Here is an 18,337-nt window from a genome sequence, read left to right on the forward strand (position 1 = left end):
GGGGAAAGGCTGGCTTCTATTCTTGGTTCTGGAGCTGCAGGGACCCGGACCTCTAAAGCGGAAGGGTGGGGCAGGGAGCAGGAAAGGGTCCGGCAGGGATGCGGTGGCGGGAGGCTGGAGGGCGCCAGGCAGCAGCTGTGACAAGCGCCCGTACCGCCTGGAGGGCCTCGCCTGACAACTGCTTTGAGGCCCGCAGTGGTTTCAGGGGGTTCCAGGCAGCAGCACCTGGGGACGGAGCCTCCTGCACTGGTCCCACTCTTGCAGCCAGGCAAGGTGCAACAGACAGGTGGCAGGGACCTGAAACCATCTTTTATTATGAATTTTAACCAGCACCAGACCAGGGAGCAGGTGTGGTGGGCAACCTCCTAGGCATAGTACTGCAGGTTGGCTTTCTTCTTGGCCTGCACCTCCAGGATGCCCTCCATGTAGTCCTCATGCGTGAGCTCCGTGGCGCCCCTGCGCAGTGCGATCATGCCCTGCACCAAGGACAAACAGGCTCTAGGGTGCCTTCCTGCACCCCTGGCCCGGATCCCAGAGGCCTCGGCCTTCTGAGCCTCTTCCCCCAGACCAGCAGTCTCCACCAGCCAAATGCCCCATCCTGTGCAGCGAAGAGGAGCAAGAAGGCATGAAGTAACCCACTCCCTCACACCACCACTCACCGCCTCCACACACACGGCCTTGCACTGGGCCCCATTGAAGTCATCCGTACAGCGGGCCAGTTCCTCATAGTTCACATCGGGACTGAAGGGCGGGGGGAGGGGGAGAGAGAACACCACAGGACTCAGTTATTTATGGTTACGGGGAACGGTGGGAGATGACGTCCGCCCAAACTCCCCATCAGCAGTGAGGTCCACTTGCCCTAGGACTTCGGCTAATCCCCCCCCTTCCCTGCTATGCCTTGTTCCCTTCTCAGTACAAGGACGAAGGGCAGGTAGGTCAAAGCAGACACCAGGTTATTTTTTTATTATTATTATTTTTGTGTCTCTTGAGCTCTAGCCTTCTAGAAATCTGCACGTAAGATGCCAGGGACTGATTCAGCCTGGAGTGGGGGAGCAAGAAGATGGCTGTCTCCCCTTCTTTCGAGGAGCGCAGGCCCTGCATCAGCACAGAGCTGTCTTGCTCTCATGTGCCAAGCACTTCCCTTGATGGTGCCATGACCCCATGAGGTCAGTGGCATTAACCCTAAGCACCAGACAAGAAAACTCGGGCTTCAACGGGTAATACCACCTACTGGAGGTCACACAGATCCAAATCCAAGTCCATCTAGTCCCTGGGTAGGTTCCCCAGAGCCATGCTGGGCTGTGCTCATCTGCTGGGGTGGAGGAGTCAAGGAAACTGAGGGCCTCCCACAGGGGAGGAAGGGGCAGGGTGATTCTAAGGAGCAGAGCACCCAGAATCAGGGCCTGGACCCCAGCAAGACTCTACCTCAGGCTTCTGGGAAGAAACGGAGGAGGCATGTAGAATAGTTCTGTGTGGACAGGGAGGGAGAAGGGGTGGGCAGAGACCAGGGGATGGGGATGCGCAGTACGAAGGGCAACAGAGAGTGCTCCGCTGCTGCCCCTTCGGGTCTCGGCGCCTTGCTCATGTCCTTGCTCACCTGACGTTCATCTTGCGGGAGTGGATCTGCATGATTCTGGCCCGGGCCTCCTCATTGGGCATCGGGAATTCAATCTTCCGGTCCAGGCGGCCTGAGCGGAGCAGTGCGGGGTCCAGGATATCCACCCTGTTGGTGGCTGCAATCACCTGAGCAAGGGGAGAAGCGCAACGGGAAATGAGGAAGATGGGACTCCCAGACAGACAACCGTCAAGGCCACGACAGGCAGATAGGCAGCCCAGGGTCCAGATCAAACAGCAAGGGTGTTAAAAAACAATCTCAATTGTAATTCTAGCTGCACTAGCTGGGTAACCGAGAAGGTGCCCTTCCCTCTAAACTCCGTTTTCTTAATCTGTGATGACAATACTCACCTTTACTTGAGTGTTGGGTTGGAACCCATCCAGCTGGTTCAGAAGTTCCAACATCGTCCTCTGCACCTCCCGGTCTCCAGCCTTCTCACTGTCAAAGCTGGAGCACACAAGAAGCCCGAGACACTGGTGAGGCCACAACTTGGCCAGAGCCTTCCCCTTCTCCAGCCACCAAAAGCCTAACCCAACTGTCCAGGACAGGTAAAGGTCTCGCTCAACCTGAGGCCCCCAGACCAGGACTAACACAGAACAGGTGTCAGAGACTGGAGAGGCTCCTGGGATCAGCCAGGCTGAGGATAAAACAGTTAGCAAAACCAGCCACGGCCCGGGCTATCCCCCAGTGCATGTGCCACTGCAAACTAAAGCTTAGAAATATGGGATCCAGACTTGGAGCATAAGTGGGAGCCCAGGCAGGCATCCCTGAGAAGTATCCCTCAGGCTGAGAACACAGGCTAGGCAACCAATAAAGAATGGGAAAAGTACGTTCTAGAAAAGGAACAACAGATGCAAAATCTCTCTCACCAGGGCCAGATGGACACTGATTATAGAGGGGACCTATAAACCAAAGGGATGCTGGGGCGTCTGGGTGGCACAGCTGGCTAAGTGTCCGACCCTCAGTTTTGGCTCAGGTCATAATCTCAGGGTCATGAGGTTGAGCCCCACCTCTTGCTCTGCATTCAGGGGTCGAGTCTACTTGGGATTCTTACTCTCTTCTTCTCCTTTCCCCTCTGCCCCACCCCACCTCATGTGCTCAACTGCTCACTTGCTCTCTCCCTCTAACAAATGGCCTTAATAAATAAATAAAAAATCTTAAAAAAAAAAATGGATAGTGAGAAGAAATTGGGGTGGGGACAAGTCCAGAATGAAGTGGAGGGGAGCAGGGAGAGCCACACAGGGGACTAGGCAGGCCATGCTAAGTACAGCATTGATCCCAAGGAGCAATAGGGGCCCATGAAGGGTTTCAAGTAGGAAGTTTGTGGGAGGGAGTGTGGGTACACGTGAAGAAAGCAAGCAGGTATGAAAGGAACATGCTGGCCACCGTGAGGAGCATGGATGGTCAGGGAAAAAGCAAGGAAGCTAGTTAGAACAGAATTCAGGATGTAAAACCACAAGAGCAGCGCTGCCACTATTCCAGGGGAGGGAGCGAACAGGGTGGGAAATAGTTGGAATTTACAACAATCTCCTTTGTGGCACTCAGCACCCCCTTACCGCTTAGTGCCGATGGCATCCAGCTCATCGATGAAGATAATGGACGGAGCTTTCTCCTTGGCCAGGGCAAAGGCATCCCGGACCAGCTTGGCACCATCCCCAATGAACATCTGCACCAGCTGGGGGCCAGCCAACTTCAGGAAGGTAGCCTGGTGAGGTGGCATGGTGACAAGAGTCAGGCCAAAGGCACTAAGAGAGGTCCCTCTGAGCCCGCTTGGCAGAGCTTTAGCTTCTGACCTTTCCTTCTTCATTTGTCCCCAAAGCACTTACCTTGGTCTGTGCAGCACAGGCCCGGGCCAGCAGGGTCTTCCCCGTACCTGGGGGGCCATACATCAACACCCCTTTCGGAGGCTGGATCCCCAAGTTCTCAAACTTCTCCTTGTGGTTCATTGGCAGGACAATGGCCTCCACCAGCTGCCAGGAAGAAGTCCTGGGTGAGGACAGTGAAGTCTGGAGGGCTCCTATGGCCTGACACTTAATGACTTCAACCCCAACCCTCAACCCTCCTAACGCCAATTCAGGGACATTGCCTCTCCTTCCCCTGCGTCAGCACACAGAATGCTCACTCCCACGAAGGCTGGCTACAGCTGCTCCAGGAACAGCAGGATGTGGTAGAGAGGCACCAGGGTAAGAACCAGGAGCCTGAGTTCCAGTCCTGACTCTGGTCCTAAACCTCTGTGACCTTTAACAACTCACTTAATCTCTCTGGACCTCCGTCTCCTAAACTGTTGCATGGCACCCTCTTACCTCCCTGGGATGCTATGATAAGAGGCATGTTGGCAATAAGTGCTCTGGTCAATGAAGAAGAAAAACTCAAAAGGCGGGCAAGGCTGCTACGAGCAACCAGGGCCTCCCTCACCTCCTGAATCTGCTTGTCCAGGCCCCCGATGTCACTATATTGTTCTGTGGGCCTCTCATCCACCTCCATGGCCTTCACCCGAGAGTCATACTCTGTGGGCAGGGTCTCCAGGATCAGATAGGAGTCTTTGTTCACACCCTGGGGACAGAGCATGAAAGCCTTCAGGTTTGTCCCAGCTCAAGACCTAACTAACTGGCTGGGTGGCAGGTGTCTGTAGAGTGAAAAGAAAATACAGGACTATGGGGCGCCTGGGTGGCCCAGTGGGTTAAGCCGCTGCCTTCGGCTCAGGTCATGATCTCAGGGTCCTGGGATCAAGTCCCGCATCGGGCTCTCTGCTCAGCAGGGAGCCTGCTTCTCTCTCTCTCTCTCTCTGCCTGCCTCTCTGTCTACTTGTGATCTCTCTCTGTCAAATAAATAAATAAAATCTTAAAAAAAAAAAAAAAAAAAAAAAAAAAAAAAAAAAGAAAATACAGGACTAGGAAAGACAAGAACCAAAGAGGAAGCTGATGAGCTCAGACTTGCTGGGCTCTCTGCCAAGATTCAGGGCCAACAGTGACCTGGGCCTGAGGCAGAGGCTCAACTAGCCAATGGGAGAAACCTCACTGGATAAGCCCTGCCCAGGCTGAGGAACACCACTCACCACCAAGTCTCCTGGCTTTAGCTTTTCAGCATCCACCAACCCAATCACGGGCAAGAAGTATGTCTGTAGGAAAAATTCTAGGCTCAATCTCAGTTACTGCCCTCAATAAAAGCACCCTAGTCCTTTCCCATATCCACCCCTCACCCTCCTTAGTTCTATCCCTGAGCTAGCCTCACCTGCCGTGTAGAGGTTTTGATCACTGCACATTTACCCTTCCTCTGGGAATCCAGGTCAATATTGGCACCATCCTCTTCTTGGTCATTGGGATCAACATCTAGAAGCTGGGAAAGGAAAAAGCTCAGTCAAGAAGCCCTGCTCAGCCCCCTGAACTCCTCAGGGCCTAGTGTTTCCCAGGCCAAAACAATCCATCCCCTTCCTCAGACTTGCCCCAGCCCTAGCAAAGGTGTGGCTAATAAGCCAGGAGATTGATAAGAACCCTTTAGCGGTTGCTTTTCTGCCCCCAAGAGCTCTCTATTCCCCAAGTAAAGAGGAAACATGTGTTTCTGAGGCCTCTGCAGGTTATGTGTGTGTGTGTGTGTGTGTGTATAGCACCCTAGAAATGCACACTAGGGAGGTGGCCCCTGGAGGTGTAGTTCTAATATGCAACTTGGGCCTCAAAACTTCCACCCACTCTTTTTCCAATGGCCCCATAGCAGGCTGCCTCCAAGCTCGGCTGACCCTTTCTCTTCCCCTCCACATACACACACACCTCGATAACGTTGGACACCAGGTATGGCAGGGTCTTGTTCACTTTGATTTTCTCACTGTTCTCTTTGATCTTGTCCTTCATGGCTTGGAGTTCGTGGGTAACTCGCAATACTTCACTCTTCATGATCTGGGATGAGGGCGAGTGGAAGCAAATGTTCAGCCTTGGCTCAGCTTATCCTAGGGCCCTGTAACGGGTGAGGCCCAGGCTGCCCAGGGGACCTTCCCGCATCCATTCACTCAGCTCTAAGGCTCTCTGAAGGGTGAACCTGACTGCGTCCAGCTCCAGCAGAGGGCAAAACGGGCCAGTCTGGAAACCTCCTGAAGTAGTTGTAGCAGAGGGAAAAGAGCAGGGCCCCGAATCAAGCAAATCCAGGTTTTAGCTTCTGCTTCTAATTAAGGCCTGGGTACTTCACAGCAAAAACCTCTGTTTCCTCATCTATAAAGGACTTTCTAAAAGATTCTCAAGAGGAATATTTAAACACCTCGCCAGAAAAGGCAGTCCGATGAATCCTCTCAGACCTGCCCTTCCACCATCCTGTCTCTCTTCGGGTCCCTCTTAAGGTTTAGTTTTTTCTCTTTTTCTAATCTGGGGCCCTATGTCTTCCTGGAAAGGCCGAGAATATGAAAGAAGCCGCTGGGATCTCCAGGGCCTGCCCTGTGGGGGCTTCGCTGCCCGCCACTGGGTCTGTGAGCCCACCTTGATCTCACTGTCCAGCAGCCGTGTGCGCTGGATAATCTCTTCTGTGGACATCTTGAGCACCTCCTCCCCGATTCCATCTTGCTGTTTAAAAAGAAAATATATATATATATGTATATATACACACACACACACCCACATATACACATATACACACACGCGCGCGCGCGCACACACATATATACATATTTATACATATATATACATACATACACATATATATTTAACTCAGGTCGGGGATTCCGCATCCTCCGAGCCCACTCACAGCCTCTACTTCCCCGCCAATAAAACCAAATCGAAGGAGTCGAGACCCTTGCCCATATCCCAAGCGGCCCCGACCCCGGGACCAGGCCAGACCTTGACCCTCCAAGCCACTTCCCACCCTCCCACCAAAGGCGTCTTCCCGCTGGCCCCGGCTCCAGGACCCCCAACTCTCCCAGCTCGTACCTCAGCCTCATCCCACACGGTCGCCATCTTCTCCTGCCGAGTCACTGGACTCTCGAGTTTAGGCAGCAGATTCATATCCTGAAGGAGAAGACCGAAAATAGGACTGGACAGAAATTTCAGCCAGAGATTAATACTATCTTTCCGAACGCCTGCTCCTGACCAGGGACAGACCTCTCTCTCCAATTCCTGACTCCTGATTGAATTAGTTCCCGCTGCCACTACCGCAACGAATCTGCTTCTCCAATTCAAAAGACAAAACCCGGGACCCAGGACCCGCCCCCCACTCCCCCACCACTCTTGAAACGTAACCACCCTCGTCCTGTTTTAAGCCGGGAGGGACAGGTGGATTTGCTATTGGTCTGTGCGCGCAGTGGGCGGAGCCTGGATGCAAAACCGGAAGGGGAGGAAGAAGGGATGGGACCTCGAGGGCCCTTGGGAAATGTAGTCTTAATCTAGCCAGTACCTGAAAGGGCGCTTTGCAAGGGGATGATTCGACCTCAGAATCTGGTGCAGCTAGGAATTCGGGGATTGGGGAGCTGGCTCAGCCTCACAAACCATAGACAACATACGCCAGCGGTGTTCAGAGAGCCAAAAAAAGGCATGCCCAAAGTTACCAGAGAGAATCATTATCCAGTTTTAAAGAGAAATCGCTGCTGCTTCTAACTTCTGAGCAGGTGCCCCAGAACTGCCCACGTGGGAAGAGCGGAATTGACAACAACCTCTACAATTAAAAAACATTATGACTCACATCCATAATCGTTTCTTGTCATCCCAAGGCTTAGGGCAGATCTCTGGGTCATATAGGACTCATTTTTGTTGTATCTGTGTCCCGTTGCTCTGGAGGATCTCTGCTTATGATTCTAAGGCAAGACCCAGGGCACCCCTAAAATGAACTTCATGTAAGCCACATGACATATATTTTCAGCCAAGCCTTCGCAAAGAACCCCTAAACTTGGTGGGAATCCGTCTAGTGGTTTTCTTGGAAGCAGCTGAAAGCAGAAATTTCTTTAAATAACAGCATTTGCTAAAGGTGAAGTGACTTGCCCAAGGTTGTTCAGTGAGTCCGCCCAGAAGCTGCTGACCCCAAATTCACACTTGTCAGAGCTGTCTGACGGGAGTCAAGAAGAGGAGATGAGGAAGAAGCTGTCCTGTCTGCACTGCCCCAGCACACCCACAGAAAGAGTCAGAATCGCTGGGCTTAGGTACAAACCGTTTATTTTTCTATAAAGAGCAAAGTACAAAGAGGCAGGGAGGGCAGCCGAGCCTGGAGGAGCAACAGTGGGCAGGCCCTGGACCCTGGCAGGTTGGAGGAGGCCGCTGCCCCAGGGCTAAACAGGGTCTAAGGCGTGACCAATCAGGGGCCTCCAGCAGGATGATGGACAAGGAGCCGGGGGAGATGAGGCAGAAGCCCAAGGCTGCTGGTGGGACTCACACAAAGCCAGGCTTCATGGAGGAGCGGCGGCAGTTGGGGCAGCTCCGTGTCCCGTTGTTCTGCAGGCACCTTGGGAGGCAAAGGAGTTCTGTCCATTCACTGAACCCAGGCTTCTGTCCTGGGCCTGGGCTCTCTCTCCTTCCCTCCCCTCTGCAGGAGCTGGGACGGCCCCCAGGCTCCTCCTGGCGGCCCTGCTTGCCCCTGGCACTCAGTCCTGGGGCTTCCAGGAAGTCAGGAGTCAGGAGGTCGGCATGGAGGCCAGTAGCTGTCACAGCCCTGAGGCAGGTCTAGCCCTGGGTGTGTGAGTCCCGTGGCCTTTGAGAGGCCTCTCTGAATTCTCTTTGGGGAGAATCGTGGTGGCCACCTCCTAGGGCTGCTGGAAGGATTCAATGAGTTATTACAGGGGAAGCTTTTAGAACACGCTTGGAATGCAGAGGGGGCTACATTCAGTGTTACTACTGTGGTCAGGCCAGCGGGGGCCCCAGCGTACCCCAAAGATACCTGCCCCCTGGCTGGGAGCCCTCACCTGAGGTGGAAGATGTGGGAGCACGGCAGGGCCTGCAGCCGACTGTTCCTCTCACCGATGGACTCACCGCACAGGCCGCAGTAGAGCTCGGTCTCCTCCACGCACTCGTGGAAGCGCACCACGTGCGCCCGCAGCTCGCGCTGCAGCCCCTTGCTGCGGCAGATGCTCTCGCTCAGGCAGTGCAGCTTGAGCTGGCTCAGCTGGGGCCAGCGGGGACCAGGTCAGTACTGGTGAGCACCACCCCCTTGCCCAGCCCAAGAAGCTGTCCCCGGGGCCCCACCCAGCGGTCAGGACACACAGGGTCTGGTCCCAGCGGCGTTCTTGCCTCGCGGATGGGACTAGGAAACCAGTCCTGCCCTCTCCAGGCCTCGGTTTCCCCTCATGCAGAATGACGGGATAGGTGAGGCAGGAGGTCCAAACCCCTAAAACTCGCCAGGAACCCCATGTTTATGAAGGACTTTATTGACCAGATCCGCTGCATTGACTCCATCTGCTCTCCTGTTTTTGTTAATTAAATACACACAACATCAGGTCAGCATTTCTGACCGACCTGAGATACTTGGGTAAAACTGAGTCGCTATAACCTATCCAAAAACAAAGATCTTTGGCATTTTAGTTGGGCTCTGCACCAGATCTCAAAGAAATTCGTATCTTTTAGATACTGAGCCTGTTTTCGACATTTAAAGGTTTGGATACAAACATTAAATTTGAGAGGCCACATACACTACAGGAGGAGCACGGACTTTGGAGTTAAGACAGACCAGGTACAAAGTGTGGGACCTGGAGCACCTTCCCTGAGCCTCAATATCCTTACCTGTAAAATGTGGCTTGGAGTGCCCACCTTGCCGGTAGACAGTGAAGATGGGACCAATACCTAGAAGAGCCTGTGTGTGCCCAGCTCTTAGCAGACCCACTGTTGGAGGTTTTAATGACCACCAAGAAGCTCTGAGGAATTCTGATGTCCTCTGAGCTGTGGAATTCTTGCCCTGCCCTCTAAAGTGCTCTGTAGGTGAAAGAGAAAGAGCCAGGGTCTGGGAATGGGTGGGGGGCAGCTCCTGGAGATCCAGAAGGGTTCAGGGAAGCCCTCTCCACACACCCCAGGTCCCATTGGGCTCTTGACTCCGACCCAGGAGACAGAATCAGGTCTGACCTTGTTTCCCACTTCCTCGGCCAGGTCCTGGGCTTTCTCGATGGCATCCAGAGCCTGAAAGGCAAGCACAGGCCAGGGCTGCAGGCAGAGCTGTGTGACAGAGGCCTTGGCTCCCAGGAAAGGAAGGGGCCGAGAGGGGCGGGCCTGGGGAGGGCAGCATCGCTGGCCGGCTGCCCTGCTTATGAACGTAGCAAAAGCAGGCTGGAGCCCAGTCACAGAGCTGTGTGGTCAAGTTACCTGCTGCCTCAGTTTACTCAGATACAGAATGGGAAGAATATTCCTATCTTATTGAGTGTCGTGAAATCGTGAAAGCCGTTAAAGCATCCTGAGTTGCAACCCAGCTCTGGCCCTTTGCTAGCTGTGGGCCTGGGCACATCATGGGACTTCTCTGAGTCTGGAAAATGACTTGGAATGGACTCACCTCATGGGGTTCAGGTGAGGCTGATGTTAGACAAAATGTCTGAAAGAGTCCTGCCCAGGACCAGCCCCACAGATTGTAGGGTGACCTACTGGCTCCAAATGGGAGCACTGGGGAGAGCCAGGGGCTGCAGGAAACGGGCCCGCCTCACCTTGTCCAGCGCCTTCCTGGCTATCCAGCATTTGGCCACGCCCAGTAGCACCTGCACCTGTCCCAGGCGGTTTCCAATCTCAGTCATGATGCTCATGGCAGAGTCGTACCTGGGGAAGGCTGTCTGCACAGCCAAGGGGAGGGTGCAGTCAGACTGGGCCAGGCCTGCCACCCCTCCCTGTGCACCTCAGGGACCTCACCTCCAGGTCCCCGCGGCTCCGGTGGATGTCAGCAAAGCAGAGTAGGCAAAGCGCCTGTAGCGGCCGGTCCCCGTGCTGTAGAGCAATCTTCATAGATTCCTGTGAAGGGAGGCTGGAGGCTCAGGCCTGCACACTTGCCCTCCCCCCAAAGCTGGGGTGTCATTACTCAGTGGGCCCCTCTGACAGGGCAGTCCAAGGATCGCCAACATCCTTGGAGCCCAGTACACCTAGCACGGTGCTGTGGCCCCACTTATGGCCCCACTGAGGCCTCACGACATCCAGGGAAGTGGACAGAAGTGACTTGATCGAGGGCACCTGGCTGGTAAGTTGCAACACAGGATTTGAACCCAGGTCTGTGGCATTCCTCTGCTCTCCCCCCACACATCCCCTCTGTGGGGCACTTTGCTTAAAGTGCCCCACAGAGGGGATGTGTGGGGGGCGAGCAGAGGGAAACTCCCTCCCCTGAGAATGGACTGGAAGGGAGTGAAGTTTTGCGGCCAGAAGCAGGGGTGGGGGTGGTGGGGGTGGTGGAGGGTAGTTAGGCAGAACAAACACATCCTCCAGGGACTCATGGAGAAGGGGGTCCAGGGGAGATCTTGGGGCCCTAAGAGGGCTGATAGGGAAGGGGGACATCCTAGCCCACACCACCACCCTCCACCTGCCCATCTTCCCTCCTGCCCCACCTCACAACACTCCATGGCGCTGCCCAGGTGGCCCAGCAGGCGGTAGGCCACAGCCATGTGGTACTGGCTCATGGCCCGGTACTTGAGGCTCCAGCCTTTGCCGTAGTCGCTAACGAGCTCTGCGGCCTTGCAGGGGAAGAACAGGGCTTTCTCGTAGTCCTGCGGGGGACACAGGGAGGAGGTGGGGCAAGAATGGGGCACACTGAATGGCCAGAGCTGCCCTGAAGTCGAGGGTTCTAGGGCCTGCCTTCTCCATCAGCTCAGAGGCCCCGCTGGTGTTCACTCACTCACTCGGGTTCCCAGGAGCGAGTGGTCCAGGCAGAGGGAACCCACCGGAAACGTGTGCGCTCCATGAACGAAGGAATTCTCATCTGTTTGTGGATGCATCCCAAGAGCCTAGCACAGTTCTTGGCACTTAGTTCTTGGCACAATGAATATTTGTTGAATGAAAGAATGAGAAGGCATGAAAATACAGCTGGCATCTCCTCTCACACAAAGGGGGAGTACCAGGCCCCCCACTCGTGTTTGTCCTCCAGTACCCAGCAGTGGGTGCTCACCAACGGCTCAGTGTCCGCTTGCCAGCGCCGTCGGCGCCAAAGAACGTGGAACAGACTCACTGAGGCAGTGAAATCATCCTTTCTTTCTCCTCAAACCTCCAAATACTCTTTCTACCTGTCTGTTATCAGCTAATGCCCTTGCTTCATACTCCACAGGGAAAACAGAAGAAAGTCGGAGAGGACTCCCTTCTCCACCAAATCCTTGAGATGGACCACTCTGTCTCCTTCCTGCCACTCTAGAGAAGGACCCCCTGGCTCCTACAGAAGTGAGTTCCTCCACGGGGCTCTGGAACCAAGCCTCCATCTCTTTCGACTCAGTCATTCCCATCAGTGTACAAATGCATTCTGGCATTTCTTACCTCATTAAAAAAAAAAAAAAATCAGGGGCACCTGGGTGGCTCAGTGGGTTAAAGCCTCTGCCTTCGGCTCGGGTCATGATCCCAGGGTCCTGGGATGGAGCCCTGCATCGCTCTCTGCTCAGCAGGGAGCCTGCTTCCTCCTCTCTCTCTCGCCTGATTCTCTGCCTACTTGTGATCTCTGTCTGTCAAATAAATAAATAAAATCTTAAAAAAAAATTCAAAATCAAACAACTCTTTTGACCTCATGTCCCTTCAGCTACAGCCCCATAGCTCTGCTCTTTCTCGTGGGAAATCTATTTGATCTTTCACTTCATATCTAACAAGCATCTCCAAGTTCATATGACCAAAAGAGAACTCTTGATAACCCCAACAAAGGCCTGTTCCTCACAAATTTTGTTACGTACTTTTAAAAAAAATTTTATTTATGTAAGTAATCATTGTGTCCAACATGCGGCAGGACCTCATGACCCTGAGATCAAGAGTTCCACGCTCCACCAACCAAGCCAGCCCAGTGTCCCTTATGGGGCACCTTTTAAATTTGAAGGCATGTAAGTGTTTTATAGCTTCAGAAGTTTTTAATTTAATTTTTTTTAAACCAAAAAAATAGAAAATGGAAATAAATATCTTAACTGTGTATCATCTTATTAACATAATTCATTAATTATAATAATGTTTAATTATAGAATTACTATAATATAATAATACCATATACCATTAAAATAAGATATTATTACATTACAAAGTATTATATTGCATTATAGTAATATAAACACACAGAAAAAGATAATTATTTCAAATGACCTTGGAATGTATGTTCATCCAAAGTGGGATATTTGACAAAGACAAAAGAAGGGCAAAGAAATCTTAAACTTCCTTCAGTTGTCTCTTTTTTAAAAAGTAATATTGGGGGGTGCCTGGGTGGCTCAGTAGGTTAAAGCCTCTGCCTTCGGCTCAGGTCATGATCCCAGCTTCCTGGGATCGAGCCCCGCATCGGGCTCTCTGCTCCGCAGGGAGCCTGCTTCCTCCTCTCTCTCTCTCTCTGCCTGCCTCTCTGCCTACTTGTCATCTCTGTCTGTCAAATAAATAAATAAAAAATCTTAAAAAGTAATATTGGTATTATCTTTGGGAAGTATTTTGTGTATTTTGTAGGATAAAATAAATATGCAGTCGTGTTGCTAAAAGCCAACATTTTCAGTCTAAGGAAAAAGAGAGTCCACATTAAAATGAATTAAGGAAAATCCTGAAACATTAGATTTGAATTGCAAATATTAGCGTAAACTTCAGGGGTCTTGGCAACTACACAGACTTTGAAGCCACCACAACCCAGTAGCAATGAGCACCTTAGAACCCACATTTGGTCTTTAATACAATTTCCTACCAAAAACAACCCAGAGAAATGACTGATTCCAGGTCTGGGGCAGGGAATATACAAATTGAGCCTGGGACAGTTTATTGTTCCAGAAAACAAAAACACTTTCAGTGTTTAAATTAAGTCTCTCCAAAAGGACACAGGAGCCTTATTGAAGGAATTCCATTACCTAAAGTCACAATAATTTGAGCATCACAAAGCACAATATTGCTATTAACTGAAGAAGACTGAATATTTTTTTTTAAATCCAGGATTTCATAACAGTACTCCAAAAAGCAAAACAAATGAGTGTGGTCACTGAAGGCAGCTATGACTTTGACGCCTCCTCATCGAAGTAGGAACTAAAGGAAAGGAGAAAGTATTTATTCCGTCTTTCCTGTAGGAACTGCCTTTCAGAGGAGCCAACTAGTCCTAACTGATGGGGGAGAGTTCTTCCTTAGAAAAAACCCCAACAACTGTGGAAGGATAGGTCGAACTTGGAGATCGGCATTTCCTTTCAGTTGAAATAAGAGAACTAATTCAGGCAAGAAACATCACTGGATGTTAAATCCATTATGGAAACTGTGACCGCAGAACTGAATTTTCTCCCAGGGGGCCAGAGTGTCACCGCCCCCCCGCCCCCGCCAGTTCACCTGCTGGTCACAAAGGGAAAAAACGTTAACCCTAAAACAGAGGGATGGGGTTGTCGCCCCGCTGCTACCGGATGTGATAAAAGACGCAACAACGCTTACAGTCTTCTCACCAAAAAGGTGTGACCCAAGTCTTCCCTGGTCACTAAGCTCTAGTTTGCAGGGAGCAAAGGGGAGGGAAAAAAAGAGACAAATCACAGTCACGTGACTCCTCGCAGAAGCGATGGGACGATGAAATGAAAGCTGTTACAGGGCAGTTTGCCTTGTTAGACAAATCCTGGAAAACGAAGGGGAAGGGAGAAATCTTCCACTGGAATAGACTTAGGAGACATAATGCCCACTGCTCGCATGCCTCGGGTCTGTGTTCCAATTTATAGAAGCCGAGCGTAGAAGCGTGTTTTCAGGATAAGCAGAGAAACTCAAGAGATAATTGGGATTATGTAAGAAAGTGCCCTTATATAAGAAAATGTCTCTCTTTTTTTCTTTCACAGATGCATACTGAACTACTTTGGGGTAAAATATCATGATGTCTATAATTTCCTGTCACAACGCTTCAGTTAAAAAGTGTAAATCAAATATGACATCATAGTAATTAATCATTGTTCAGTCTACGTGGTGGGGCTGTGGAGTCTCCGTATATCATTCTCTCGATTTTCCTGTATAGTTAATTGTCTTCATAATAAAAAAGGTTTTAAAACACCCCATCCCTCTCCCATCTAGTGAATCTGAGTGGGTTCTTTCTATGTCTGGTTGCTAAAAACAAAATCCTCGGGCTGGTCCCAGATGAGCCTCGTTTCCTCGTACCCCACCTCTGATTCATCAACATTTACACAGCCATTGGCCCCAAGATTTATTAAGCATCTACTGTGTGCCCGGCACCAACATGCCCCATGGGTCAAGTGCAGCCTGGATGCCTAGGGGTCCCAGGAGAACACGCACTTGACCAGAGACAAGCCATGGGTCCCTGGAGCCATCAGTTCATCCCAACCTGCCTTCTCCCCTACCCCCCTTACCTCTTGGTTCTCACCACCTGCTCCATCCTTCTCACACACATGTAGCAGCCATGCTGGCCTCCACCGTCCCTGGAACCAGGCCAGCTATGCACCCACACTGTCCCAACCCAGGGCAGGGTTTTGCTTTCGCTGTCATGGTTAACCCTCTCATGTGCTTCCAGTCATCAGACTGATAGCACCCTTATGAGGCCTTCCAATCACCCTATTTGAAATTTGCAACACCCCATTCTCGGCATGTCCCACCTCCTTTCCTGCTTTCCTTTCTCTTAAGCACTTTCTGGCACGCTGCATGATTGATGTACTGTTTGTATTTATTTGACTTTTTCTGGAATGCAAGCTTCACAAGGCCAGGGGCCTTGCTGTTGTCTTCACTGCTTGCATCCCAAGCCCACAGAGCCAGGCACAGAGCAAACAGTCAATAAATACTTGAGGAATGAGTCCTTACAACGGCGCTGGAGGGTGGGCCCTATCCTCCCTGGTTTTATAGATGTCCCTACCACGGTTCAGAGATGAGAGATGCCAAGACCACAGAGCAGACACAGGGCAGTATGGGTTCATGGCCAGTCCTCAAAAGGAGCCTCCCGTTCCCCCAGGAAGGCAGACAGACCAAGGTTTGAATCCCGGCCCTGCCTTTCCTGCTAAGTCCCCACCTTCCTGGGTGAGACTTCCCTCTCAGACTCTCCTGCGTGGGAGGACTGAGGAAGGTCCTGAATGGGGAGTGCGGCTCACAAGAGGGTGTCGGGGGACCCGAGCCCGCCCCCGCCCGGCCCCTGCGCCCAGGCCCACCTTGACCTGGGCGTAGAAGCTGCCCAGGCTGCAGCAGACGCGGCACTCGAGCATGGCGTCGTCATTGTTGTGGGCATAGCGCAGGGCCTTCTCGAAGCTCTCCAGGGCCTTCTGAAAGAGGCTGAGGCCCAGGAAGGCGTTGCCCATGCTCAGGCTGACCTGGCCACCAAGCTGGGCGCCGGCCCTGGTGCCCGGCAGGCCGAGGCAGGTCTTGCAGTAGGAGATGGTCTTGTGGAACTCGCAGAGCTTCTCGTTGCTGCGTGCCAGGTTCAGGTAGCTCTCCAGAAGGAAGTCAGCATCCTCCAGCTCCCGAGCGGTGTCGATCTGCACCACAGCGAACTGACCGCGGGTGGGGGCGGGGCGGTCAGCCTGGCCTCCGAGCCTCACACCGGGGCCTCCTCCCTGCCTCACAGCCAAGGCCTCGGGTGAGTCCTCTGCTCTCTGGCCATGGGCTGGATGCGCCAGACTTGGAGCCACACTCAGACCCATAGCCCTCACTTTCCGGCCCCAGCCTACCTGGGCCACCCACCCACCCTCCTACCCCCAGCCCCAAACCTGGAGCCTAGGCACTGCCCCAGGCTCCAATTCAGAATCCCAAACGGGAAGGCTGAAACCTAGCTGCCAGACCCAGCCTGGAGATTGCCAAACCCTGAAGTGGAGAAGCTCTGCCTCAGTCTCAGGGTGAAGTTCAAGGCCGCAGGGGGTTAGACTAGACTCCGAGCCCCCGTGGGGGCGGCTAGCCTGGGGGACAGGGGGTGTCTGAGGAGGCGGGAGGGTCGAAAGCCTGGGGATAGCTAGCCTGGGCCCACCTTCAACATCTCCTTGTAGCGGCCCATCTCCGAGTGTGCTGTGACCAGGCAGCCCAGCACGCGGAAACGCCCCATGAGGTCCGCGCTCTTCTCCAGCACCTTCATCCACACGTGCAGTGCCTTCTCTGTCTGGTTAGACTGGTACAGCTGGAGCCCCTTCTCGATCTGCTGCTTTGTCTGGTCCTGCCCCATCCTTCCAGAGCCCTGGGCCACAGGAGGACGGAGAGACCCTGGCGGCTCTGGGCTTCTAGGCGTTCATGGCGGGGACCCCAGTGCCAGTTGCCCACGGAGCCCCAGGAAGGAGAGCCGCGCCAGGCAGGAGCCGAGCAGGGCCTGGATGGAGAGCGGGCGCCACCCTGGGAACAAAGCTGGTCCGGCCCCTGTCCGCAGCTGTCCCTGCCAGTTGGGGCCACGTGGCCGCTGAGGAATGTCAGCCACAATGTCACGCGGGCCTCGGCTGCACCCACCCCCAAGTTGGGAGGTGGTTGCCCAGGGATCCAGGCACTCTGTTCCCCAGGCACCCCCTTTGGTGTCTCTTCAGCTCCTCTGACACTAACCCCGACTTCCCTGGCAGAGTGGGCCCTCCAGGCAGTCTGGCCAAGAAGCCGCCTCCAGGGACGGGCTGAGGGCCTGGAGGAAGCAGGGATGCAGTGAGGCAGGTGGCCAGCCCTGAGACCTGCCTCTCCCCATCATAGCGCTCTCCCTAGAACTACCCTCCCTCCGGCTTTGTTTCTGGGATTTGCTGGGCACCGACGGCTCTAATCCATAGGCATGCCCACACCATACCCAACATCTCGTCCTAGCTCACAGTATGGCCCAAGCCAAGTCATTCACCCCTCTGTGCCTCAGTTTCCTCATCTGTCAAATGAGGGTAATCATGACCTCATAAACCCTGACTCAGGGGTTGTTTGAGCAGCACAGGGTGGTGGGGAACAGCGGGGCCCCTGGACTCAGGCTGACTCTGCCATTTATTAGCCGTGTGGACCATGTGACTTTGGGCCAGAGTGTACCACTACCCACCGCAGTGGACTGCTGGAACTGATGACTTATTCGTTGACGAGGACGTAGAAGAGCAGGAGGTCATCCCAAGCTGTGTCTGTCTGCTCCATGGCACACCGCCTACCAGGGACAGGAGTTGACCCCTGGAGGGTTAAGAAGTGTCCCAATCCCAATCCCCATCCCAGTTTGAAAGGTCCCTAATATTGAGCTCTAACGCCAGACACTGTGGAGAAGGGCAATGTCTTATTCAGGGAGGAGACTCTTGAAATGTGGGGGCTCCTAGTACTGAGAGGCCACCAGCTCGCCTCCCCCCATTTTTCTCCTTCCTCTCTGCACACCAGGCTCCTTCTTGCTCCGGGGCAAAGTTCATCCTTTCAGCGTGGACAGTTTTTAGTACATTCACAAATTTGTGCATTGATCACCACTAATTCCAGAACGTTTTCACCATGTTCAAAAGAAGCCCACACTGATGACCAGCCACTCCATTCCCCCAGTTATAGTGGAATTGTGTCCTCCCTGACTCATCTGCTGAATTCTCTTTTTAAAAATCCTCTTTATTTATTTGAGAGAGAAAGAGAGAGAGAGAAAGAATGCACAGGGAAAGAGGCAGAGGGAGAAGCAGGCTCCCCACCGAGCAGCGAGCCCGACACAGGGCTCGATCCCAGGACCCCAAGATCATGACCTGAACTGAAGGCAGATGCTTAACTGGCTGAGCCACCCAGGTGCCCCAATTCT

At 53.1% G+C, this 18,337-nt stretch overlaps 2 protein-coding genes across 2 annotated transcripts; both read right to left on the reverse strand.

The window, feature by feature from the left end:
* Positions 1-287: 287 nt before the first annotated feature.
* On the reverse strand, positions 288-6,636 carry PSMC3 (proteasome 26S subunit, ATPase 3). Its single transcript, XM_032844564.1, has 12 exons — positions 6,523-6,636; positions 6,076-6,159; positions 5,380-5,505; positions 4,847-4,951; positions 4,671-4,733; positions 4,031-4,168; positions 3,442-3,585; positions 3,172-3,320; positions 1,966-2,062; positions 1,598-1,743; positions 660-741; positions 288-476 (listed from the first exon to the last, which is right to left on the reverse strand). Exons 1-12 carry the CDS (start codon positions 6,595-6,597, stop codon positions 366-368), a joined length of 1,320 nt encoding a protein of 439 aa, XP_032700455.1. The 5' UTR covers positions 6,598-6,636; the 3' UTR covers positions 288-365.
* A 1,092-nt stretch (positions 6,637-7,728) lies between these two features.
* On the reverse strand, positions 7,729-16,968 carry RAPSN (receptor associated protein of the synapse). The gene is made up of 8 exons (XM_032844651.1): positions 16,604-16,968; positions 15,795-16,133; positions 11,082-11,240; positions 10,399-10,497; positions 10,200-10,322; positions 9,631-9,684; positions 8,481-8,680; positions 7,729-8,023 (listed from the first exon to the last, which is right to left on the reverse strand). Exons 1-8 carry the CDS (start codon positions 16,793-16,795, stop codon positions 7,951-7,953), a joined length of 1,239 nt encoding a protein of 412 aa, XP_032700542.1. The 5' UTR covers positions 16,796-16,968; the 3' UTR covers positions 7,729-7,950.
* Positions 16,969-18,337: the final 1,369 nt, after the last annotated feature.

This window comes from Lontra canadensis, unplaced genomic scaffold, assembly GCF_010015895.1.
Source record: "Lontra canadensis isolate GAN:19392208 unplaced genomic scaffold, GSC_riverotter_1.0 scaffold154, whole genome shotgun sequence".
In the NCBI taxonomy this organism is placed as follows: domain Eukaryota; kingdom Metazoa; phylum Chordata; class Mammalia; order Carnivora; family Mustelidae; genus Lontra; species Lontra canadensis.